The sequence below is a fragment of the Eschrichtius robustus genome, chromosome 1 (assembly GCF_028021215.1).
Source record: "Eschrichtius robustus isolate mEscRob2 chromosome 1, mEscRob2.pri, whole genome shotgun sequence".
NCBI classification, from domain to species: Eukaryota; Metazoa; Chordata; class Mammalia; order Artiodactyla; family Eschrichtiidae; genus Eschrichtius; species Eschrichtius robustus.
In genome coordinates, this window is record NC_090824.1 from 136,644,897 (window position 1) to 136,670,649 (window position 25,753).

Consider the following 25,753-nt stretch of genomic DNA (forward strand, 5'->3'; position numbering starts at 1 on the left):
TTGCTCACTTCATTCTCTGCTCTCCACTGACCTCCTGCACATCAGGCCCTTTAAGTTCTTTTTCCTACTGATCATGTTCCTGCCTCAGGGCCCTTGTACTTGCTATTCCCACCTTTGGGCTATTCTTCCTCTAAATATTCACATGGCCTGCTCCCTCACTTCAGTTGGTTCTCCTCCAGCATCTTCTGTTCAGAGGACTTCCCTCATCACTCTCTACCCCCTTCCTCTGAATTATTTTCTATCACTACTCAATATCATGTCATAAACCTAATCTGCCTGTTTGTTTGAGGTCTACCTCCTTTAACAGAATGTGAGCTCCATGGGGGCAAGGATTTTTCTTGCTCACTGTGAAATACCCACCACCTAGGACAGTGAGGCACAGAGGTGGTGCTTATTAATGAGTGAATAACTGGCTGCTGCTGCTGCTTGGTGCAAATCAATAGGAGGCTGAGATGAAAAGGTATTGGTGAGAGCACCTGGGAGAGGTGATTAGCCAGGGAGATTGCAGGAGAATGAGATGATTAAGGATGAGCAAATGGGCATCTTTAAGGGCCAACTGAGGAGGGAGTGCAGGGTTGTAATGGCAGGTAAGACAGTAAACAGGCAGTTTCGTGTGTGGCTGAGAATGTGGTTTTCTGCCCTAGACCACCTAGTCTCTGTGTGGCTCTGGGTAAATTTGTTAATCTTTCTAAGCCTCAATTACCCCACCAGTAAAATGAAGCTGATAACCATAATACCTTCACCTAGGGTTGTGATGGAGGTTAATTGAGCAAATGGCCATAAAAAGTCTGGCATGGGGTAAGCTCTCAATAACTGTTCATTACTACTATGATCGATGCAAGATTGGGGGAAGAGTGTGAAATGCTGCAATGTAAAAAGATGTTTCTGTAATCTTTCTAAGTCTTGTTCCAAAATGCCCTACCCAGGAATAGACTTCATGTGTTACCTTGCTCCCAACACACATCTACACGAAAATGTCTCCTCATTGCCAACCCCCTCACCAGCCTTTTCTCCTTTCCAATGACTCTTCTGAGCGCTAGTCTAGCGCTTGGCAAAATAAGTTCTCCATAAATATTTGTTGATGTTCACTGGACTTCTCCCAGACGATGCTTAGGTGTTACTTTGTCAGGAAAATCGCGATGTGGAGTGGAAGATATTAGTGTCTCCGACCTCCTTAGGGGACAACGGGCTAGGTAGAAAGACAGCGTTCTTCGGACTCTGAATCACCTATAAGCCTGGCATAGTAAACGCAGCTCAATAGGAGGGGACTGGGTTTGGTCCTCTGAAACTTCCCTAAGGAGCCGTCTGCATCCAAGGGCGGCCAGAGGCCAAGAAGGACGCTGAGCTTTCGTCTCCTTTAAGAGGCGTGGCCTCACTGTAGCCACAACGGGAGTGATTAGCTGAAGCTGCCGGTCCGGGGGCGGGACTCGGTTGCCGGGGAGCGGCGCCGTGGCTGGGCGGAGACTGCGGCGGCTGCGCGGAGGAGCGAGGTGCTTGCTGGGCTAGGGGTGGGCGACGGTGCTGGGGGCTGCGGTGAACGCTTCGCAGGCCGTGCAGTTCCCAGAGGGGAGGCGCCGTCGCCATTGACGCCTCGCTCGGTGAGCGCGTTCCGCTCGCCGAGCAGGGCCCCAGCCGACCGCCGGCACCATGGGCCAGTGCGGCATCACCTCCTCCAAGACCGTGCTGGTGTTTCTCAACCTCATCTTCTGGGTGAGCGTGGCCGGCGGGCGGGAGAGGGCGGGGGGCCGGCCGTGCGGCCCGAAGGAGGCCTCGGCTGAAGCGCCTATGGGGCCCAGGGGGGACCCAGGCTGGGCCGGGGCTGGCGCTGAGGAAGTGAGGGAGCGAGGGGGCCCTGTGGCGGAGGCGCGGGGGCCGCTTCGTTAGGTCCCTCCCTGGCCGGGACGAAGGCTCCGGGCGTAGATGGCGGTGAGAGGAAGCCCTCGGGGGCTTCTTGCGGCCTCCGCGCTCGGGCCCGATGCCCCCGCCGACGAGCTCTGTGCCAGGGGCCGGCGCTGAGAGACCCCCCCGGCCTCCCCCCTCCCCAGAACAGCCTGCTGGACGGAGAGCTCTCATTGCAGATTCTTTCAGGACACCAGGCTCGAAATAGGATATTCCCCAAAGGGTCGGGCTCCGCTTTCTTTGTCGGGGCCTGGAGCCCTGGCAGCTCCAGTGGCAGCCCCGAGGCGTGCGAGCAAATGGTGCAGAAGTGCGGGGACGCTACCGACTCAGGGGGGAGGGATTTTGCCTTAGAGCTTGTTGTGTATGGAGAACTGGTTGACTGGTTACCAGCCCAGAAAACGGAACGGTTTCAACTTGAGAAGCCAAATAATCCTGTAACCAAGAAAATCAGTCTGTTTGGTTCTGGGGATGGGTAGCCTGAGATTATAAACCTTGGTTAAATATGACTCGGATGTCACAAGATCTTGAAAGCGATGAGTTAGTTCACTTCCAATGAAGGGTGGCTTATGAATATTTTGGACACGCCCTCAAAGAAAGGGGTGTTTATAGCCCTTTCATCTTACTTCAGGTCCTTATCTCGCCAAGGACTTTTGTAATAACCTGTGTTATTCCTGTCAGTCTCTCCACCCTCTAGTTCATCTGGACCTTGCACCCGGATAAATCTTATTAAGCATTTCTTCCCTCACATCACTTTATTTCATTTAAAAAATAAACACCCTCCCACACCCCAAAAGCTTCAGCAGTAGATTAAGGTTCAGCCTCCTCTTGGTATTGCAATTGAAGTGCTCAGTCACCTTTCCTTCCTCACCATTGACCATGTTCTTAAACACTTGCTGTCCTGGACACACTTCCCTGTCCCCAGTCCCCAGGACACTTCTTGAACATTCCCACTTCCCATACTTTTGTATGTCCCCATTCAACTCTTTCCCACAAACATACCTAAATTAGGAGGAATCCTTTTCTTCTTACAACCCATTCCCCCCTCCCCCAACAGAGGAGGAAACTTTTCATATCCTGACTGCTGTAGCATAAAAGGATAATTACATATAATAAGGCACTTACTACACACATGTATTGCCATAGAGTCTTTCAGGATATTTACGGTGTGATGGAAAGAATCCTGACTGGTAGGGCCGATAGTACTGTTCAGAATCACCCACGTGTCATTGATGTTTCCATGATTTCTTCTTTTCCAATTAGAGCAGTGTTTCTTATACTTTAGTTTGACTTACAAGCTTTTTTAAAAGCTAAAAGAGTTTCCAGGGCTCTCCAGATGAGAAACACTATTAGATAAGAAGATTCTTAGGTATAGACTTAGCTTTGTAGCCTTTACAGTTCCTTGTGATTTTTATGGGCATAACACTTTGATTTTGGAGAAGAGTCTGTGTACTGTCAGGTGAGTTGTAGGCTATTCAAGCTCAGGGACTGGAATTGCTAATGAAACAAAATATTGGAAATGCAGGAGCCATTTTCTTTAAATAATTAAATTTTCATTTAAAATAGCAGTTAATTCAAAGGTTCATTTATCTTTGGAAACTATGTTAAGTATAGGTACTATTGGCACTTAGTGAAGAAGGTTATGATGAACTTCAGTTGTGCTTTTCATAGTGGCTTCTTGCCAAGACTGAAGTTAAACTGTGTGGTAAAAACACTCTTTATCTAGGTTAGTAGGATAATAAAACGTTTGTGAGCTGTGATGAGGAAGTTAAGCAGACATGCAGGGAAAAAAATTGTGGCATACAGCAGGATTAGTGCAACATAACTAAGGAGGAAGCAATATTAGATATGTCTCGCACCAAAGTATTAGTTTAAGACCAACTATTGGAATCTGACGATGTTGGTAATCATAGCTAATATTTGAGTGCTTTTTAAACCCAGGCACTGTGCTAAGCACTTTACATGGAGTATCCTCATAACAACTCCATCTGGCAGGGAATATTGTGCTTCTTTTACAGATGAGGACATTAAAGTTTACTTAAAGGGGCACACGCAAGGTGGGGCAGAGCCAGCCTTCACACCCACGTTGTCCTGTGCTCTAGAGCCTGTGGTGTTAGGGCAAAGGGGAATTTCAAAAGATTTGGAAAGGGGAAGGAACTCTTGAGGCTGTGTTAGACTCACTTGCTCTAAAACACTGATTTTAACCTTGTTTAAAACCTGCCCCAGCATTTAAGCTACACTATTTAACTTGTCAGTTTAAAAAATTAGGTCATTATGAGGAAGTACATAAAACAGATGTTAACCTGTTCTTCCTGGGAATTTGTAATGCATTCTTCAGTTCTAATAAGTATATTCTCATATAGTGGCCCCTTCCTCCTTTTAATGCCTTAATCTGTAAGTGGAAGAATAAGCATTCCCTACACAGAGCATCTCTAAAGTTTATCTAGGTTCCCTTGGGCAACTTCAGCAAAGTTGCCCAAGCTCTGTTGCACTGGCTCTTCACTATGGGATGGTAATGACTGATTGTTGATAAGTGTTAAAGTTTAATTGCTTTGTCAACATCTTTAAACTGCACCTCTCTATATCATGATATCCTGGTTCCGTTGGCAGCTTGTTCAAAGAGCTGTGATGTGGAAATAGATACGTACTTGAAATACTTAGGATCGGCATTAAATGATCTGACAGCCAAAGTTGTTAGTGTTGACTTGGTGTAGATTATTTTGGACAGTGCAGTCTAAGGAAGTTACTATGGAAAGGCACAGACAAAGGGGAAACAGTGGTTTCTAAAATCCTGAAGGTTGTCTTAGTGGAAATTGAGAGTGCCTCACCAAATTCCAAAATATTAGGGCCTATAGCATGAAAGGTAATTTTGGACTAGGGAAGGGAGGTACAACTTGGATCTCTTTGTTTTTTATGGAGTGGCATAGCTTTAAATGTAAGCGTATTAGTTCTAGACCCATGATAAGTTTTGGAAGACAGGAGTGTTTGAGTTACATGACTAAATTTTGAAGGCTATTGGAACAGTCATTAACCTCTTCTCTAAACTGCACTTTTGCACCAAGGTCAGACAAGAGTCTTAATTCAGTGGGTCATTTGATCTGACCCAGGAGGCCTCATCTAAAACAAGTTTAAATCAGTACTTTATAATTTCAGGTTTTTATTCTGGCAAGTTAATTGAGTACTTAATGAAGACCCATGTTATACAAATTACCTTTACTTTTCCTACCCTGCGAGAAAAACCAGTTGGCTAGTATTTATTTTGCTCATATGTGTCTTAGGCATTATAGGGACTACAGGAGAAAGCTTTGTCCATGCTTGCAGAATTTATAGTCTGGCACATCTGCTTAGGGTGTTGTTTTTCATCAGTATGAAAGGCCATAGTAATGCTAACACAGCTGTGGAGTGGGAAATACCACAAGGTTAAACACCTTTTAAATGCTTTTGGAAACAACTTTGGCACCTTCACTAATCATCATTCACTCATATGAAATACCCTTTACATACAAATCATATTTAAAAGCCTTATATAAGCATTAAAATTTACCTTATCTTAAAAAAAGTTTCATATTACCCTTCCCTCTGTGAATACATATAATTAAGGAAAATTGCTTTGTTAAACAAATACAACACAAATGTTTAAACACCTCCTTTGTGCTTATATTACTGATAGAATGGTGGAAAAATGAATATCTCTGTTCTTACAGAACGTTTTTTTTTTGGTGGAGCAAGGCAATTAAAAATAAGCAAGGAAAGTATCAGATAGTGATGTGTTATGCAGAGACTTAAAACAGGTGATGTGATAGAGTGATTGGGTGGCTGCTTTAGGTTGGCAAAGAAGTCTTCTCCAAGGAGGTGAAATTTAATCTGGAATATGTGAAGGAACAGATTTTGGGGTGATTTGGAGGAGATGGGGGACATTTAAGACAAGGAACAGCCTACAGGCCCTAAGGCAAGAATATACTTGGTGTGTTCAAATTACCAAAAGAAAGCTTAACTATACTTTCATGCTTTTGTTTAAAAGATAAAAATTTATAATGAAGTATTTCAAGGAAGACTTCTTCTTCACAAATCTCCATATACATATTTTGTGTTTTCTAGCACATCTTGCACATTTGAGTTGAGAATATGATACTTTAAAACCGGAACCTTCATCTAACATCCTGGAATTTGTTTGTCCACCTCCTGTATTCCTATCATCATGAATGACTGCTCTGACAAAGAATATGTCATTGGAACACACCTTCAGCTAACAGATTTCTTTTTTCTTAGTTATTTTTCAATTCACTAGAAGAAAAGCAAGTTATGGTAAATATTAGGAGACCTATTTCTTAACTTTGACAGTTAAGAAAATGAATGTTTCCAGTCTTACTACATTCTCAGTCAGCTGTCCACCATACCAAGTGCCTTGTGGCTCTGAGTAATCATTAACTGGAAGAGCGCATAGCATTGGGAACTTAGTCAGGAAAGCTCTCTTTAGTTGGCAGTTTAAGGAAAAGGTTGTTTATTAGCTCTTCAGGATATTTATCATGCTTTGAAATATTTTAATGAATTTTATTCCATAAGATCCAACTTAGGTTAGGATTTTTGCAGAAAATTTGTTCCATAAAATTTATACTTGCATCAAACAAGTATATTCTAAGAATCATCACTCAGTAAATACTTGTTGAATATCTGTGCTTTACATGTTTCTGAGAAATGCAAAAAGCTACAGTTCCTGCTTTCTGACAGCTTATAGGAAGAGGGGTCAGACAGGCAAAATCATTTAATATTCTATTGAATTTAATTTCTAGCTGCTCCCCCTTCCCCCTCCCCCTCCTCTTTCCCCTTATACTCGTGGAGAGTCTCAAGTCTTCCTTTAAAAATATCATCTCTTTCCTCCTTCCCCCTCCTTAATAGTTTGGTAGAGTCAGTAGATGAGAACAATTATTTTCGTTGATGTATTTGTTCTTGATTTACTAAAAGGGAATCTATAGTAAATGCTGACATACCGTATTTTACATTGTTGCTGCTACTGATTAAACACATAACCCAAGCAAGGACAAACTCTACTATTATAAAGGTTAAGAACCTCAGGCTCCAGTAGTAATAACTGACTCTTTACAGTTAGAGTAGGGTATGAGGACAGAGGGTCTCAAAGAAAAATGCATGTTTAAATTACGTGCTTCTCAGATGACCCCTGGAGCCCTGCAATCTGAAAATATCTAATTTCCATGCTGTGACAATAATGTGGCTGTGGCAGTTGCGGATCTCCAATTTCATTGCAACCTGAACGTTTGGGGTCTTTCAATTCCTGTATATAAATTGGATTAAATAGAACAACTTTGTTAAGCTAGATGAACAAAGATTATAAAAAACCAAGTACAGAAACAGTGAAAATAGGACAAAATTGAGAAACATGACCTTTGGAATATCATCGGAGTAATATTGGTTTAAAGGATTAAAATACTTTTTCTTTAAGAATAATGGCAATAATGATGGTGATACTGATAATGATGGCGGAAGTGGCTTACTGTCAAAATTTTACCCGTCCAAGTAGGGTTTTTTTGTTTGTTTGTTTTTTACTTGTCTCCTTGATAGGTGACATTTATGGGGGGAAAAAAAAGATGTGTACTGAAAGGATCAGAATTGTGTTAGATAGTCAGGACACATCTAAAGATGAGTCAAAGCTAGGCAGACCCAAGAAAAGTGATAAACAGGGAAGATTTGCAGAAGTGCCTAAAATATTTGGGATTGAAGAGATACCTATTTTATGTTGGTGGTTAAGGACAGATCTAAGAATTCTTCTGTGAAAGAACAACAAAGTCTCAATTTCAGATATAATTTTAAATATTTACTTTTATGATTATGCAAATAATATATTTGCTTTTTAAAGAAGACACTAAAAAGTATTTTAAACTAACGTTACCATAATTCCACCACCCAGAGACAACGAGTATTAATATTTTGGTGGGTTTTTTTCCTTTTTTTTAATGTCTGCATGTAAGTGTGTTTTTCCCCTAACACACCACAAACATATTACTAAATTATGCTTTAACATATTTAAGGGCTATAATGCAAATATACCTCTGGATGCTAGGGTTTTTTCTTTTGTTTTCGCTATTATAATTTTGTTATAATATTATAACATTTTGATGAACATACCTTATACAAATCTTTGTTTCCATCTGACTTATTTTCTTAAGAATAGACTCCTAGAAGTGCAGTTAGTAGGTACAAAAGTATAAATGCTGAGGCCAATAATGTGTTGCCAGATAGCTCTCCAGAAAGATTATTCTATATTAATCTATACTTCTGTGAGCTCTTCTCTCTGTACCCTTACATATCTTTGAATACTGCTTGCCTTTATTATTGACCAATTTGTTAGGTTGAAAATGATATATTTTAATAGCTTCAGAAATTTTTGGTTAGAGTAGCTTTAATTTCTGAAAGAGGATTTGAAATCTTTGGGATAGTTTTTTTTCTTGAGTGATAAGAGAGTAAATGAAATATGCAGGCATTGGACTTGGTAAGAGTAATTATATTTAATGGTATGAAGTATTTCATCAGAGTAAGTCAGAATTGAAACAAATACGTTTGACTAGAGAATATTACGGTAAGTAGAATGCTGAAAGATTTGAGGTGATTTTAAGACACTTGTAATGGCACGAGGAGGATGGAGTTTGGAAAAGCTTTCAGAAATGCACTGCATAGAATTACCAATGGGTTCTTTGTAGGAGAGAAGCGAGGTACATGGAAAACTAATATGACCGTACAGGAGACTCTGAATTAAATGTTAAAAGATAGGTACATAAGATGGATTTCTGATGCTGTTTTTCCCCTCTCTGCTTTTTGAAATCTGCATTCTTACGAAGTCTAGAATACATGGTGGTTTTTGCCAGGTCTTTCTACTCTTTCTCCCAACATTCCAGTCGCTTCTGCTTTACCAATTGATCGTTGGAGGCAAAAATCACACTGAAGGAGTAGTTCTTGCAGGCAACAAGAATTTGTGAGCCACTCTGCTTTTTAGCTGAATGACTTCAGATTGTCCCCTCTTCTTTACACTGTCCTGATTCTTTCCCTTCTACAAATGAATCCATGACTACTGTATACCACTGCAAGAAAATCACTCCTGCTCTTCTTTGCTTTATCTTCACCCATATGCTCTGTGGGATGCACCTTCACATTTCTAAATTTCCATATAGATGCACTTTTCACAACAGAGCTGTTTTATCTCCTGGCTTGTAACAAGGCTGTTTTGTTTTTAATGTTCCCCGATTCCAGTGGTAAGTTTCACTGTGGTTGATGTGCTTCCTTTCATTTCATATTCCTTCTTCCTTAGAAAAGTAAAGAATTTAGGAGTTTTGTGGATTTTAGCATTTCATCATCTTTCACAGAGGATTTCAAAAGTACAAAAACAAAACAATTAGTTTCTAAAACCAAAACACTGGTTTCTAAACTGTAGAAAAATCAATCTTACATAACATTGAAATTTCTTATTTTAAAGGGGCTTCACATTTGTATGTATTGAATATGTAGTGGAAGGGTAAAAGGATAAAGTGAAGTGTCATACTTCTGGAACTCATACTTCTAAAGTTTTCTGACAGGTAGCTTTATTTCTGGAGGAACAGCTTGGTGTTGTGCAAAAGCACTGGCTTTCCTAAAGTTTTAAAATTTTGTGACTTAATTTAGAACATGAGTTTATTAAAAGGTAAAGAAGAATGGTTTTCAAAAAATTCTTTTTTCTATAGTTTCAGCTCTCAGCCTTTCCCTTAAATTTCCCTTCACTTATTTGTAAAAAGGATGAATATTTTTAGTATACTGTCCTGGCACAAATCCTCCTTATGGACTCAGATTTTCTCAGCGGTGACTAATGCAGTTCAGCTGCTTCCAAGTTCTACATTTCATTCCCTCTTCTCCTGCACCTCCTCTTCCCCCCACTGCAGCTGGTTTGTTGGCAAAGCCCAGATCCTTTGATAGATCTCAATCCCAGCATTACCCTTCAGAAGGATTTAACCCTGCTTACCTTTTAGGCTTTCTAATAGCCACAACTCCTATATCAAAAATCTGCATGACTACCAAGTCCCTAGTTAGGAATTACTTATAACCTTCTTCCGTTTACCATATAAGCTCTACCTATGTTTTTCATACTGATGGTTGGATGTCATTAAAGCAGTTGTTTATTGCTGTTTTTAGGTTTTCAGCTGTTGTTGGGACACCTTCTCTATATTTTCAAAGTAATTGATGTCATTTCATAAATTGTTTATTATACAACTTATATTAAGCACTATATATACATGTCATTAAAAGAAGAAATTTTTGAAGTTACCTTCAATTTAGGAGACAGTCTCTATCAGTAATTTGATTTATTTAGTTTCATATCAGCAATCGGTGCAGTTTCTGCTTTGGTGTGTGCAACTGCTAAGTTGCTTCCCAATGTATGTTGTCAAAACAGAAGCGTTATGTTTTCAACTCTGCTGTGTGATTTGGATGTTGACTAGTTTGCAGCCTGGGAAAAGAAACTGCTTTCAAGTCTATTAGAAAAGAACAGGCGGCTTTACAAATGGCATTTCCTCCTAGCCTTCCATTGCATTCGTTATCTGTATGGGTGGAGGATGGCCGCACTGGAAGCATTTCACTTGGCCCACTCCCAGGCAGCACCAAGTGTAAGCCTTATAGGGATCTCTTTAGGTTGAAAACTCATCATTTCATGTTTAAAATGCAGATGGTTCTTCACTTTCCCATGCTTCAGATTAATTGTTGAGTACATATATCTTCCAGTTTTATCCTGTTTTTTTTTCAAATTTATGTGGTCTTAAATTTCATTTACTAGCAGCTCAAAGATGGAATTCATTTTAATTCAAGCCATTTAAGAAATGAAGATTGCCTATTAGAGTAAGAAAAGCTAAGAATCCAAAGGATAGAGAGATGACTAGTGAAGACAAACTGGACAGAATTTTTTGCTTCATATTTAGGATTCTTCTAATTCTGTTTGGGGACTAAAAGTATTTACTGTAACAAAATGTGTGTGTGTATACACGAGTGTGTTTGTATATCACACGTATGTAGTCAAGAAAAAGTAATGTTTGGTAAGAGTGTTAAGTATTCCATGTACTTCTGTAGTTAATGCACCCAGACTATTAAGCTGTTTCTCCTCTCTCCCTTCTCCTATGCCTTCCATCATCCCATAATAACATGTCACCAAAGTAAGTATGTCAGTGAACTGAGGGTCTTTGAACAGGTACAGTTGCTGTAGGTGAAGCATTTATAAACTAATGTATTCCAGATGTCATGGCCATCAGGAATTCAGTAAGCTGGATTAAGTTTCCAAATCTTGTTTGAATGGTGGACTAAAAACTATAAGCATTGGACTGAAGAGAAACAAAGCAAATTCAAACCAAAGCTTTATGATTGAGATAGGAGGGCAATTTCAAGCGACTGGATGAAATGAAGTGTACTCAATGAATTTTGACAAATACCTTCTATGTGCCAGGCACTGTTCTAGGTGCTGGATGGTGGTACAGGGCTGAAAGACTGACAGGCAAAGTTTGTGCCCTAAAGGCATGCTGAGACATATATAGTTATAATTGCAACAGTTGTAACAAATGCTCTGTTAGAGCTGTGCAGGGGGTGGCATGTGACCAAGTGCACCTAATCCAACCTGAAATGGTGGAGAATGGCTTCCAAAAGGAAGAGGGGATATTTAAACTGCATTTTAATGGGTGACAAGGAGTTCCCAGGCAGATGAAGAGAGGGCATTCCAAAGAGAACAGCAGAGGTAAAGAAGGAAGAGGATATGTGGTACATTTGAAAATAACAGCTTTCTGTTGTTCAGGGTACATAAGAGGTAATGGAGTCTGAGCCTGAAAAGCAGGGAGGAACAGCTTAGTTTATCAGGGGCCTTATTTGCCTCATCTTTTTTTTTTTTTTATTAAATACATTTTTATTATAATTATCAATTTACATGCAGTTGTAAAAAATAATATAAAGATGCCATTACACATTATCCAGTTCCCGCAATAATAACATCTTGCAAAACTATAGTACAATACAATAACCAGGATACTGAAATTTATAGTCAAAATACAGGACATTTCCATCCCACAAGGATCCCTCAGTTTGCCCTTTTATAACCTAATCCATTTCCCTCTTGCCCCTACCCTGTCCTTAATTGTTGGCCACCACTAATCTATCTTCCATTTCTATAATTCTGTCATATCAAGAATGTTATGTAAGTAGAATCATACAGTATGGAAATTTGGGGAATTGGCTTTTTTTAAACTCTATTTGCCTCATCTTGATTTTAAACATGCTAATGCCTTGATCTGTTTTATATTTTTAACAAAAATAACTGATCATACAAAGAACATATTATGAAGGGACAGGGAGGGTCAGCAAGTAAGGTTTAGGGTGAACAGCGGTAAGGCCCACATTAAGACAGAAGCACTGCAGAGGGTTGAAGAGAAGTTACGGTATTCAGGTAGTGTTTTCATAGTAAATCTGAAGGAGTTTGGTGATTGATGGGATGCAGAGGTAGGACAAAGAAAGAAAACAGAGTAACTCTCAGGCATTTCACTAGAAAAAGATAACTGTCTGGTGCCATTTGCTCTGAAATACGGAATATGAGGGAAGGTTTAATGGAGTGGGCAGGAAGGCAGTGAGGGTTTGAGGTAAGCTGAGGGCAAGGTGTCTGTGGGGCTTCCAGTTGGGGATGTAGTTCTGAGATGATGGCTTAGGTAGAGAGCTGCAGTGGCTGGTGAAGCCATGGCTAGTATAGCCCAAGGAGAGCCTACAAAATGAGAACTATTTAAATAGGGCCGAAGGTAGAACCCTGGAGATCCCTAACATTTGTCTGGTAAAGAAGAGTCCATGAAGAGAATGAGACAGCAAGCAGTGAGAGAAATAGGAAGAAAGCCAGCAGTGGGGCCTCTTGAAAGCCAGAGGAGAGTCTTAAAAGAATATGGTTTTTTAGACTTTCCTGGTGGCGCAGTGGTTAAGAATCCGCCTGCCAATGCAGGGGACATGGATTCGAACCCTGGTCCGGGAAGATCCCACGTACCGTGGAGCAGCTAAGCCCGTACGCCACAACTACTGAGCCTGCGCTCTAGAGCCCGCAAGCCACAACTACTGAGCCCACGAGCCGCAACTACTGAAGCCCGCGCACCTAGAGCCCGTGCTCCGCAACAAGGGAAGCCACCGCAATGAGAAGCCTGCGCACTGCAACGAAGAGTAGCCCCCGCTCTCCTCAACTAGAGGAAGCCCGCGCGCGCAGCAACAAAGACCCAACGCAGCCAAAAATAAATAAAATAAAATAAATAAAATTTTAAAAAAAGCTTTAAAAAAAAGAATATGGTTTTTTGAATTGCCTCCATTATTCTAGTCGTGTCTTCTCTTTTTAAAAGTTCTTTATTATTTTTTAAAAAAATCAACTTACTTTCTCAACTTTCCATAAATGGCATGTTTTTCTTCCAGATCTGAATGATTCTATTGGCCTGGTATATGAAAATATACTGATGACGCCCAAGCTTACAGGGTCCCACAGACTTAAGAAATAAACTGAGTTTCCAGGTTGAGAGGAGTTAACGATATTTCCAGTATCATTGTGGAGGCTCTTTTCTAGTTTGAAGATTAATGATTTATGTGTTAAAATTTTGAAGAATGGTGAAATAATTCTTTTCATGTGAATGTCTCAAAGTGCTCTATAAATGATAATTCATTAAACCAAATGTTTTAACGCTTAACCTCACACTGTATTTGCTCATTCACATAAAAGCAAGCAGCATTGGGCTGTCAGTATTGTGCTGGTACACAATGACAGCGAAATTGACAATGATAAGAGGAAAATGTATGTAAAACTCTGTAACTGGAGCATTGTGTCTGGAGTAGCAGCTGTTCCATGACTTTCTGCATTCACTTTCCCTTTAGGTGCTCTAAAACCTTGTTACTCAAAGTGTAGTTCAAGAATCAGCAGCATCAGCATCACCTGGGAGCTTGTTGGAAACGCAGAATCTCAGGCCCCACCCCCAGACCTACTGAATCAGTCTGCAGTTTAATAAGATCTTCCGGTGATTCCTATTCATGTAGTTTGAGAAACACGATTCTAAAGAATAAATAGACCTAAAGGGTTTGTACAGTTCTTTAGTAAAGTAGCCCTCTAGCTATGAAAATGGTAAATTTCATAGTCTCAACTAGGACAGCAAATGTTTTAGAAATGGGTATCATGCTTATTAGTTGCTATTGTATTTTCTTTCCCCAAGTCGATAGATGGAGATTATAAATGCAGATTCTGGAGTCAGATTGCCTGGGTTCAAATCCTGCCTCTGCCACGTGTACCCGATTTCCCCATTTGTTGGGGGCAGTCCCCACCTCCACACCGACCCTTATTGGACATGTAATTGAGCTACAGAAGCCCTTTGGGATGTGTGTGTGTTTTCATTCTTGTCATCAGTCTTACTGGATTTGTGGTTTCTTGGTCCTAGATGAACCAGCAGTTATCGAAAAGTAGATGGAGCTTGGAAGACTTTACAACTTTAGTAAGGAAATGCTCTTACTAATGAATAATTTTCAGCTTCACAGAAAAAAAGTCTACAAAGAGATTTAAAAGTGGTGGAAAATCTCATTGAGTTATAACATGCTAAGAAATAGTGGGGATTTTTACCAGCAGGGGTTGGAGAGTTTTACCAGCGCTCTGACCTTGTTTTCTACAGGGAGCAGCTGGCATTTTATGCTATGTGGGAGCCTATGTCTTCATCACTTACGACGACTATGACCACTTCTTTGAAGATGTGTACACTCTCATCCCTGCTGTGGTGATCATAGCTGTAGGAGCCCTGCTCTTCATTATTGGGCTAATTGGCTGCTGTGCCACAATCCGGGAAAGCCGCTGTGGACTTGCCACGGTAAGTTAGCTCTTCACTGATCGCGTGTGTCGTCATAGTATGTGGGAATATTCATTTGTGTTACTTGCTTGAATTGAGCATGAAACTCCATTTGCTCTTTGACTCTCTTTATAATTGGAACAGAATTAGCACTTGTCTTAAACTTCTAGCAGTTATCTCAGATAATTGCTTTTTATCAAGAGAGTATTTAGAGTTATTTTTTCATTTGTATTTAATTTTTGACAATGTTTCCTTACATTTTCCTTACAGTTTGTCATCATCCTACTCTTGGTTTTTGTCACAGAAGTTGTTGTAGTGGTTTTGGGATATGTTTACAGAGCAAAGGTATGTTGTCTACTGGAATGTATATGTTTTAAAAGGTGGCTTAAGTGTTTCAAGTGAAATAGAACAAACTCATTTTCATCAGAGTTAACATTTTCTTTTGCCTGACTTCAGTTTAGCCACTGCTTTGAAAATGTAAAGATAATTAGAAATTATATGTCAGGACTTCTAGGCTCATTTAATATAGCAAAGTGTTAATTCTACTACTGTCCTAGTTTGTAGGTAGTTTTCTTTAAATGACCATAGGATGATCTGCAAATAAATAGTTGGTCAGCTGAGAACTTTGTTCAAATTTCCTCAGCCTATAGATTCCCTATATAGATTCCCAGATTTCTGTTTTAGAAGAACTAAACTGAGGATTTCATTTTCCATTGCTTCTTTTGAAAAAATGCCTTGGTCCTGGACATAGAAAAAGGTGATTGGGAGTTGTAATCCTGCAACTTGTTCCTGAGGAAAAAGGGGTCCTACCAACTCAAACACTAAGGCAACTATTGCCAGCCACTCCCTTCTTGCCCCTCTTTCCTCTTTTCTGGTCATTTCTTCTTTTCTTTCCCCTTTCCTTTTGCTTTCCATCTACAGTACCATTTAAGGCTAAACAGGCTGCTTTAAATTAATTTGGGGATAACTATAGAGCTGTTATAAAGGCATAGTAGGGTTATTCTCATTGTAACTTATGATTTTGAGTCAAAGGCATGATATGCCAATTTAATATTCAACCATTGCTACATAAAGTACCAGACAACTATGCCAAAAAAAGAATGCAGTGGATTATGCCCCTACCTATGATCTGGTTATCAATTTTATAATCCTATCACATCACTGATAAAATTACCAAATAGGTCTATCATCTTAGAAGGGTAAGGAGAATCTGGTACAGGCAAACTTTATTAAATGACACTTTAGTTGCCACTTGGCAATACATTATGAAGAGTTTATTTCCTGTCTTCTCATTCACATACATTGAACTGCAGCTTTTCATAAGGTGCCACTTCTAAGGACTGATTTTTTTTTTTTTAACCTGCTGATTACTTTTACACATTTGGCCAAGTCTAATTAAACGTTAAGTAAGTAAAATGGAAATAATATTGGTATTTGTCCCAAAAGTATCTTGTGGGGGCTTTTTAAGTTGTTTAATTTTTACCTCCTTTAGGAAAGGAAAATGAGTAGGTCTTCTGAGAACCCACTGAAAACTTATTTAAAAGAGAAGGTGGTCTATTTATAAGTTAGGACACCTATCTCAAGGCTCAAATGCTTTCTCCCTCTTGAATAAATTGGTAGCCTGCCATCTTGCACACAGTCTTCTCTGTGATTGCTTTTAATCTGTGTGATATAATATGTCTGAAGTTTTACCTGAATCTACATGGAGGCAGGAAGGGAGAAAACTTTTTTCTTACAAGAAATTCACAGAAATATCTTGCCACTTTGCACACATGCCATTAGGGCATTTTAGCTGGAGCCTTGACTAATGTTACTTTTACCAGTATTTTTGAGGGACTGAATTCTTTGTTTTGATTCAGGTGGAAAATGAGGTTGATCGCAGCATTCAGAAAGTATATAAGACCTACAATGGAACCAACCCTGATGCTGCTAGCCGGGCTATTGATTATGTACAGAGACAGGTGAGTTCTTCTGAGGCTAATTAGTTTTTGAGGACCAATCACTGTTGAGTAAACATTAAACTTAACTCTATTACTATGTAAATTAGTAGTATACATTTACAGCCGTGGTTAGCTTCATGATGAGTCCAATAATCTTTTTTTTTTTCAAATGCAGCTACACATGAGTTGTTAAGCTAAATGATCAATGCTATTTTTTTTTAATATAAATTTATTTATTTATTTTTTGGCTGCCTTGGGTCTTTGTTGCTGCCGCGTGGGCTTTCTCTAGTTGCGGCAAGCGGGGGCTACTCTTCCTTGAGGAGCACGGGCTTCTCATTGCGGTGGCTTCTCTTATTGTGGAACACGGGCTCTAGGCACGCGGGCTTCAGTAGTCGTGGCACGTGGGCTCGGTAGTTGTGGCTCACAGGCTCAGTAATTGTGGCTCGCAGGCTTTAGAGTGCAGGCTCAGTAGTTGTGGCGCACAGGCTTAGTTGCTCCACGGCATGTGGGATCTTCCTGGACCAGGGCTCGAACCCGTGTCCCCTGCATTGGCAGGTGGGTTCTTAACCACTGCACCACCAGGGAAGTCCAAGTCCGATAATCTTACCTTCATCCTTGAAAAGTTTTTTTTTCCACCATTACCTAGTCACAGCCAGATAAGAAGCATCTGATTTGCCCTTAAAAATAATTAGCTAAAGAGGTGATAATGGAAGAGAGGTACGTGTTACACGAAAGTTCAGCATCCAGATGGACTTTAGAGGAGGTGAGAAGTCTTAATATACCTTGAGAAAGCAAGACCAGAAAGGATAACAGACAAAACCATTAAAAAAAAATTATTGTAGACAATTTGAAACATACCTGAAGGTAGAGAGAATCATACAGTAGATCTTTGTATCCATAAACCCACCTCTAAGTTGTCAGCTTTTTGTCAATCTTGTTTCATCTATTACTCCCACATATCATTTGCTAGATTAACTTAAAGTAAATCCCAGACATTTCAGACAAAATATTTTAAATACTTTGTCATTGGAAATAATATTTAACTCAGGATCAGATATTTAACAGGCAAAGTGTAAAGATTTTTCTTAGCTATAAACTACCCCTTGTGGGCAATATGATTTCTCAAATGGAGGTTCTAGAGCCACTAATTACATGTGGCTATTTAAATTAAAATTAAAAATTCAGTTCCTTAGTCACACTAGCCACATTTTAATTGCTCAATAGCCCCATGTGGCTAGGTGCTACCATACCGAGCATACAGACGCAGAACATTTCTATCATTGCAGAAAGTTCTGTTGGACATCACTGGTCTAAAAGTAGCTTAAAGCTCTTCAGTGCATGGAACTCTAAAGTTCAGCACAGGGGTGTGTGTTCTGTGACGAGTAATATCTCTGTTCTCTTCTCTGTTAGCTGCATTGTTGTGGAATTCACAACTATTCAGACTGGGAAAATACAGACTGGTTCAAAGAAACCAAAAACCAGAGTGTCCCTCTTAGCTGTTGCAGAGAGACTGCCAGCAGCTGTAATGGCAGTCTGGCCCACCCCTCTGACCTCTATGCCGAGGTAAGTTCAGTTTCTTGGCCAACACTTGAATCTAGCCTGGTAGCTTTTTTTTTCTTGGTGAATTATCTCTACCTGGAACTTCTTTTCTACCTTCTTTTACTTGTCTTTAATGCCGTTTTTAATTTTAATATAAATTATTTTCAAATGCATTATCTTTTTTCCCTCTTTTAGTTTCTGTCATTTCCATTTCTGCCAGTGAGTAGTAATATGTGACCTTGCAGCTTTCACTTTTTAAAAAGACTAATGAGGATGACTTTGGGTGTTTTAGGGGTGTGAGGCTCTAGTTGTGAAGAAGCTACAAGAAATCATGATGCATGTTATCTGGGCAGCACTGGCATTTGCAGCTATTCAGGTAAGCACAGCTAGCCAAGGAGCTTTCAGAGTGTACTGATTCTCTGATGTCAACCCTGAATGGTTTTAATCACTAAATGCAGTTAATCTTTGTGTATATAGATAACTTGGAAGTGATTGAGGTACCAGGTACCAGTTTCCAGCATCTTCCATTTCCTGTCTCTAGACATAGACCCAGAATGGTCCCAGAAACCAGAGATATGGATGGGGGAACCATGTGCGAGGGGACTCCTTATCTTATTTTCTTGACTTGATTAGTGAGTGACCTGTTCAAAATACAAACTGTTGTCATAATGTATTCTTGGGAGGTGCTTCAGTAGAACTTCACAGAATTAAAAAAAAATCAAACTGCTGTATTTTAGCTTGGAAATGGAAAGTTTTATTTTAATCTTTTTAAAAATTTCTCCTTCCATTTCTTGCTTTTCTGTCGTCAAGGGTTTTATATGTTCATATACATAAATCAAGACTAGTGGCACTACACTAGTCTCTTACAGTAACAGGAGCAATTTTATCACTTTACAGGAAAGACCTTTAATTAAAAACTGAAGTTCTAACCTCCCTTGTATTTGTGGACTTAGTTTTGTAAGAAGGACTGTCATCAAGAAGTCTGTTACACCACTTGGCACATTTGGAAATGTACCATGTCTTTCTGGTAGCTGAGGGGACTTGTCCCAGCTCCTACCAGTGAAAACAGTCTTTTTCCCCCTTAATAATAGCTTGTACAAAGTAGCTGGTAATTGTTTTAATTACCTGTCACTTTATCAAAAAAAACCCCATACACATCCTTTATCCCTCATACCCACATAAAAAACAAGTAAGAAAGATGGCTATTTTTCTGCCCAGTATAATCTACATTCCTAGTTTCTCGGGTATATACATTATATCTTAGGGATTCTGTTAGAGGAATATTACAACTATTTGAAAATGATTGAAAATCCTTTGCATCAGATCTAGTTCTCAGAGTGTTCTTTAGTGTTCTTTTAGTATGTTCTTGAAACATGCTTCAGGTCTAGAGAATCTACTTTAAGAAAGTTTTGATATCACTTAATTGTTAGATAAACCAACATAATTGCTAGTTTAATAGGGTTTTATATGTTCATATACATAAATCAAGACTAGTGGCACTATACTAGTCTCTTACAGTAACAGGAGCAATTTTATCCAGTCCCTGGTTTTAAAGGCCATGAAAATGAGGGAGAGCAAGGATAGCATGACTTACGACCATCACTAAAGCTTGAACCCCGTCTCCATGTGTACTCTGCCTCCAATTACAATTGAAGAATTAAGATTCTCAGAAGATTAAATTCCTAAATTCTGTTATGAAATCTGACAGCAAATTGACACTTAAGCTGGTTAGAATACACAATGTAATAGCATTGAAAAATGATTAGCACTTTTCTTCAGGTTCTAAAGTGGGGAAGCTCTAAGAGCTATCACAGGAAATTCAATTTTAAATAATGGGAAAGATTGATTTTTGGTAGTGTTTTGGGTATCAAAACTATTTAAGCGTTGTCTCCTTTGATTTTGAGTGTGATTTGTGAACTATTAAGCTACATTTCATTGATGTTCTAAGGCATAAAGGTGAATTTAAGAAGAAATTTTCTCATAAACTTAATTTACCAGTAAAAACCTCTTGTTTGAGTGTTGGTCATCTGTGGGCCAGTCTAGCCCACCACCTCTTTTTGTGTGAGCCCCACACATTTTATGTATTGTCCATGACTGCTTTTGTGTTATGGTGACAGAGTTGAATAGTTGCAGCAGAGACCAATTTTGTCTCTTGGTTCACAAAGCCTAAGATATTTACTGTATTGCCCTTTACGAAACATCTGCCCACCCTTGTTCTAGTTTTGTTAAGTGGTCTAGGTTTGGGTAGGACCAAAATTACCAAGAAAGAAAAACCTGAAAAATATAAGAGAATGAGATTTTAAAAATTTTAAAAATATAAGAGAATGAGATTTTAAAAATTTAAAAATATAAGAGAATGAGATTTTAAAAATTTTAAAAATATAAGAGAATGAGATTTTAAAGATTTTGAGATTTTGAGATTTTAAAAATATAAGAGAATGAGATTTTAAAGATTTTGAGATTTTGAGATTTTAAAGAGAATGAGATTTTAAAAATTTTAAAAATATAAGAGAATGAGATTTTAAAAATTTAAAAATTTTAATAAGAGAATGAGATTTTAAAAATATAATTTTTAAAAATATTTTTAAAAATTATATTTTTAAAATATAAGAGAATGAGATTTTAAAAATGAGATTTTAAAAAAGAGAATGAGATTTTAAAAATTGTCTAGGTTTGGGTAGGACCAAAATTACCAAGAAAGAAAAACCTGAAAAATATAAGAGAATGAGATTTTAAAAATTTTGCTACACCCATTATACTATTAGTTTCTTAATGAGCAAGATATTTCACTTCTTTGAGAGTAGCCAGCCTCTTAAATGAACAAATGATCAGCTATAAATTTTATATTTCAACAGTCTGGTCATAATAATAAAATCTAGGTTTTGATTTGGCAAGCTCTTAAGTGTCAGCTGTGGGTAAGGCTCTCTGTAAAGGCAGTATGGGGAAAATGGAAGTTGTCAGTCTTTGGAGTCTCACAACATTGGCATGTCCTTAAGATGGAATGATCGAAAGCAAGATTTCACAGAGAACTGGTTCCCAAGGCCTTGTTGCTTTTTTCTGGTCTGTATGCCAAGTGTGAAGGAGGTTGAGACTGCTGTTTCCTTCCTGCCTCTTCTGACTTCTATTTTAATTCATTAAAATGAGTTAAAATACATAAATGAATAGCACTTCAGATTGGGCCCCCAGGTAGTTAAAATTGAGTGGCTTGTTTCTGACCACCTTTTTAAAAAAATATTTCAAGTAATTCTTCCTTAAAAACTTAAAACCAAAGCATGGGAAGCTAATTCTTGAGTGGCTAAGATTTTTTTTTTTTAATTTTGGGGAAATTAATCTTAATTGTTAACTTTTTGAAAATTTCTTAATTGAAAAACCCATTTGATAAAATTTTCTTCAAAGATACAAATTTAGTAAGAGGTAAGCCTCCCTCTCAAGTCTTGACCCCAGTTCTCGAATCCCCCCTTGCAGAGGCAACCACTGTTCCCAGTTTCCTGTATATCCTTCCAGAAGTAGTTTGTGGTTAGACAAGCACATAAATATTTTTTATGCAAATAGAAGCTTATAGGATGCAGTTTTCTACCTTTCTTTCTTAAGATAATTGTATGCAACCTCCAGTTTTGAGAAACAATGCAGACAGAATTCTGTATGCCTTGCTCAGTTTCCTTCAGTGGTTAACATTTTGCAAAACTATTATATATCACAACCAGGATATTGGCCTTGATACAATCCACTGATTTTTTTTAGATTTCTCATTTCTATGTGTGTATTCAATTCTGTACAATTTTATGACCTGTTTGGTTCTTGTATCCATCATCATAGTCAAAATACTGAACAGTTGCAACACTACAAGTGTCCGCCTGATACTCTTTTATAATTGCACCCACCTCTGTCCTATGCCCCCTCCCCCATACCCTGGTAACCACTAATCTGTCCTCCATATCTAAAATTTTGTCATTTCAAAAGTATCATAAAAGGTACAAAAGGTTACATATAATCTGTGATATGTAACCTTTTGTACCTTCTTAAAAACAAATTAATATGCTACTGTGGCAATATAGTATTCCATTTTTTGGACATACTTCATAATTTATCTAATCTGCATTAATGGGCACTTATGGAAGTGTTGCTATTACAGAAATGCAAGTAGTGAATATCCTCTGTATATATGGGCAAAGTCTGTAGCAAAAAATTTGTAGTCATGAAATTGAGGGGTCAGAGAATATGGATGACTTTTTGATAGGTATTTCTAAATTTTTCTCAAAAAAGAGTGTTTTCAGTGTGCAGTTCTAATTACCTTGTATAAAATACCTACTTCCCCATAATGCCACCTACCTAGTGTATCATAGAGCATTTTAGTCCTTGGCAGTTTTTTTAATCACCACTTGCCTATGTATTTACTAATCATTTTTTGCAGTTGCTAAGTGTAGATTAGTTCTCATGATGTGACTGCTACAGGGGAAAGTTTCATTGCAAGAAATCACACTGGAGCTAAAATATTTGTGTGATATTTTAAAATCTGTTTTTGGAAAATTTCAATAATTGATGAGATTTTAGTATAACAAAGCTTTGGAAATGGACCTGTAATACTTAGTGATGAGGTTTGCACTGTAAGACGTTATTGTGTAGTGCTTAGTGTTTTTTTTTTTTAATTGTAGTATTTAATGTTCTTAAACAGACTCATTTCCAAGCATGAGTAGGGTTTTATCAAGTTTATTTAATTGTTTTTAAATCAGTGCAAGTTGATTTAATTGAAATTAAAGTCAGGAAAAAAAGGATACTTATTTCAGACCCCATTTTGAGAATGCTGACTCCTTAGGTAGAAGTTAACCAACTGAAAGAATGTGAGGAGGTGGGGATGGGAAGAGATCTTTTCCGCAAGCTAATCAGTGACTTCAGAGCTTAGCATTTTTATTGCTCAATTTAACACTGCCTGGGAACATAATTGTGTTTGATCTTATAGCTGTTCTAAGAATGTTTTGCTGTGCAGTGAGCGGAAATATATTTCTTTAGGAATTAGATACTAAACATGTCTAGAATTGGCTTAAGATATTTAGTAAACTTTCAACAATATCCACTTTTAAAATGTCTTTAAGATGCTTTGCGCTAGTAAGCACTCAGCAAATATTGATATAATGAAACTGATGAGTTCAAGCAGCAAGTATATATCCTGAATGGGTAGGACAGAGGCTAATAAATAAGGGCAGAAATTGGAGAGTGTGACTTCATCATGGAGAATTCAGTTTGAGGACATCCTTTTTCTCTGTACATGTGTCTCGTTAGTAATCTTCTACTTCAGACTTTGAGAGTCTTGTTTATGGATCAGGTACACTTTGTTGAAATTAGGTTGACCCCATATGTACAGAGGGCCCTGCCTTTTAAAAATCAAATAACTGAGACCTTTCACTGTCTATGAAAAGTTAGAGCAGCAAATTAATTTATTTAGCTCTTTAGTACCTGTTTATATTTTGTAAGAAGCCAGGTCAAAAATTCTAGAATCGTTTCTCTTTAATCCAGCTTAATCCTCTCGCTTATCCAAAATAACATGGCATTACTATTCCAGTTTGCTACCACAGAAGGATTAGGCCTTATTAAAATAAAATGATGAAGGAAGAGTGACCTTTAAAAAGTAATATGTATATAATACCACAGAGCCAAACCTAGATTTCAAAAATAGTGAATAATTGTGGAACAAAAACCTTCAAACTATACTTTGTGGTATCAGGATTGGTTTTCCCCCATAGGGCTTTTGGGCTACTTATGTATTGGGCTTTTCATTTTGTGGTTTGTTATAAAGTTTATCTCCCCCAAATCCAGATGCTTAAAAACACCACCATTAAATTTGCTCACCATACATAGTCTTGATCATTCCGCTCTCTAGACCTTTGCTGTTCAGTATTGTAGCTGCTAGCCACATATGTCTAAATTTAAATTAATTTTAATAAAATAAAAACTGCAACTCCTTAGTTGCGCTAGTTACATTTCAAGTGCTCAGTAGCCACACGTGGCTAGTGGCTGCCATATTTGACAGCTCAGTATAGACTGTTTGCATCATTGCAGAAAGTTCTTTCGTACAGCACTGCTCTAGATTGAGGTGGGAATGGCACTAGGAGAGACTTGATTCTCTGCTGGCTTCACAAATTGTTCTTAGGTGTGAAGCAGGGAAGCTAAAACTTGGTACTTAGTTCCTAAAAAGATAATGTATTCATTTGAAATTGCTTCCGTTACTGTTAGTGCTTTTTTGATGATTTGAGATCTTTGAACTTAGAGACAGTTCCATTGCCAACAAAGAAATACGCACTTGCTGTAAGAGGGTTTTCAGCCTCTTTTTTTTTCCGTTGTTGTTTTCTTCCCACAGCTGCTGGGCATGCTGTGTGCCTGCATCGTATTGTGCAGAAGGAGTAGAGATCCTGCTTACGAGCTGCTCATCACCGGTGGAACCTATGCATAGTAGAAAACTCAAACCTGAGCTTTTTTAGTCTTGTTCTGATTTGGAAGGTGAATTGAGCAGGTCCACTGCTATTGGCCTCCTGAGTTCATTTAGTTAAAGCACACGTACACAGGTGTCGGACAGAGCAGTTTGGCTCTTCACGTGTCCACCTTCTTACCTACCCACCTGTGAGTTTCTTTTCCCCTGTTCTAGCTGACTCTCCATGTCCATAAGTGTTTCAGTACGGTGGTAAATGTTCTAATCTCAGAACCATTTGCGAGTTGCGTAGTGTGGTAGAATTAAAGGCGGACATGAGCCTGCTTCTGTTACCTCCAAGCAGTAATGGGACTGCTGCTGAAGTATCACCGGGTCCTTTCAGTCTTCACAGTGGAGAACTCTTGGCCAAAGGTTTTTGGGGGGAGGGGGAGGCAGTCAGCTGTCTGGTTAAAGTTAATACCAGATGGTGCCCCTCATCAGTGTCCTTTTAAAAAATATACACTATAGTTCAGTAAGATAGCAACTGTACAAAATGGCTAAAATAGATTTTAGAATCATACAGCGTGTATCTTGGTTCATCTTCAAAATCAGACTGATCTTTGAAACTAGCGGTTTTTAATCAAAGCTGGCTTTATAGGAGGAGTGTAATGTATGCACTACTGTTTTAAAACAATTAGTGTGAGTGTGTGCGTGTGTTTTTTTGTATGATTGAGCCCATTCATCGTAAGTCTAAACTCGTTAGAAATAATGTACCCATGTAGACTAGCAAAATAGTATGTAGATGTGATCTCAGTTGTAAATAGAAAAATCTAATTCAATAAACTCTGTATCACCCCCTCAACATGTAGTTTTTAATTATTTGGAGATACTTCAATTCCAGAGCAGCAGTATAATGTTTTAAATGTTGGTGCTATCTGCAGTTCATTATGCTTTGCATGTGTTTTTATATATCTGTTGCTAAATTCTAAAGGCCTTGATATTCAAAAAACTTCAGATGCTTTTCAGTCCAGTATATCCTACAAATATGGAGCACCTACTGTGTGCATGGCATTGGGGATACAGTGATGGTGCTGTCCTCTTCTTCAAGGAATGTGGAATGCTAG

General features: G+C 38.6%; 1 protein-coding gene across 1 annotated transcript; it reads left to right on the forward strand.

The window, feature by feature from the left end:
* Positions 1–1,458: 1,458 nt before the first annotated feature.
* On the forward strand, positions 1,459–25,484 carry TSPAN3 (tetraspanin 3). Its single transcript, XM_068556193.1, has 7 exons — positions 1,459–1,710; positions 14,580–14,771; positions 15,021–15,095; positions 16,610–16,711; positions 18,101–18,253; positions 18,522–18,605; positions 24,582–25,484. The coding sequence occupies exons 1-7, from the start codon at positions 1,648–1,650 to the stop codon at positions 24,672–24,674; spliced, it is 762 nt and encodes a 253-aa protein (XP_068412294.1). The 5' UTR covers positions 1,459–1,647; the 3' UTR covers positions 24,675–25,484.
* The last annotated feature ends 269 nt before the right edge of the window (positions 25,485–25,753 follow it).

Excerpts from the sequence above, each read along its gene's own strand:
- TSPAN3 (XM_068556193.1), top strand. The coding sequence starts at position 1,648 with ATGGGCCAGTGCGGCATCACCTCCTCCAAGACCGTGCTGGTGTTTCTC. Across the intron at positions 14,772-15,020 it reads GCCGCTGTGGACTTGCCACG|TTTGTCATCATCCTACTCTT; the intron begins GTAAGTTAGCTC and ends TTTTCCTTACAG. Across the intron at positions 18,606-24,581 it reads TGGCATTTGCAGCTATTCAG|CTGCTGGGCATGCTGTGTGC; the intron begins GTAAGCACAGCT and ends TTCTTCCCACAG.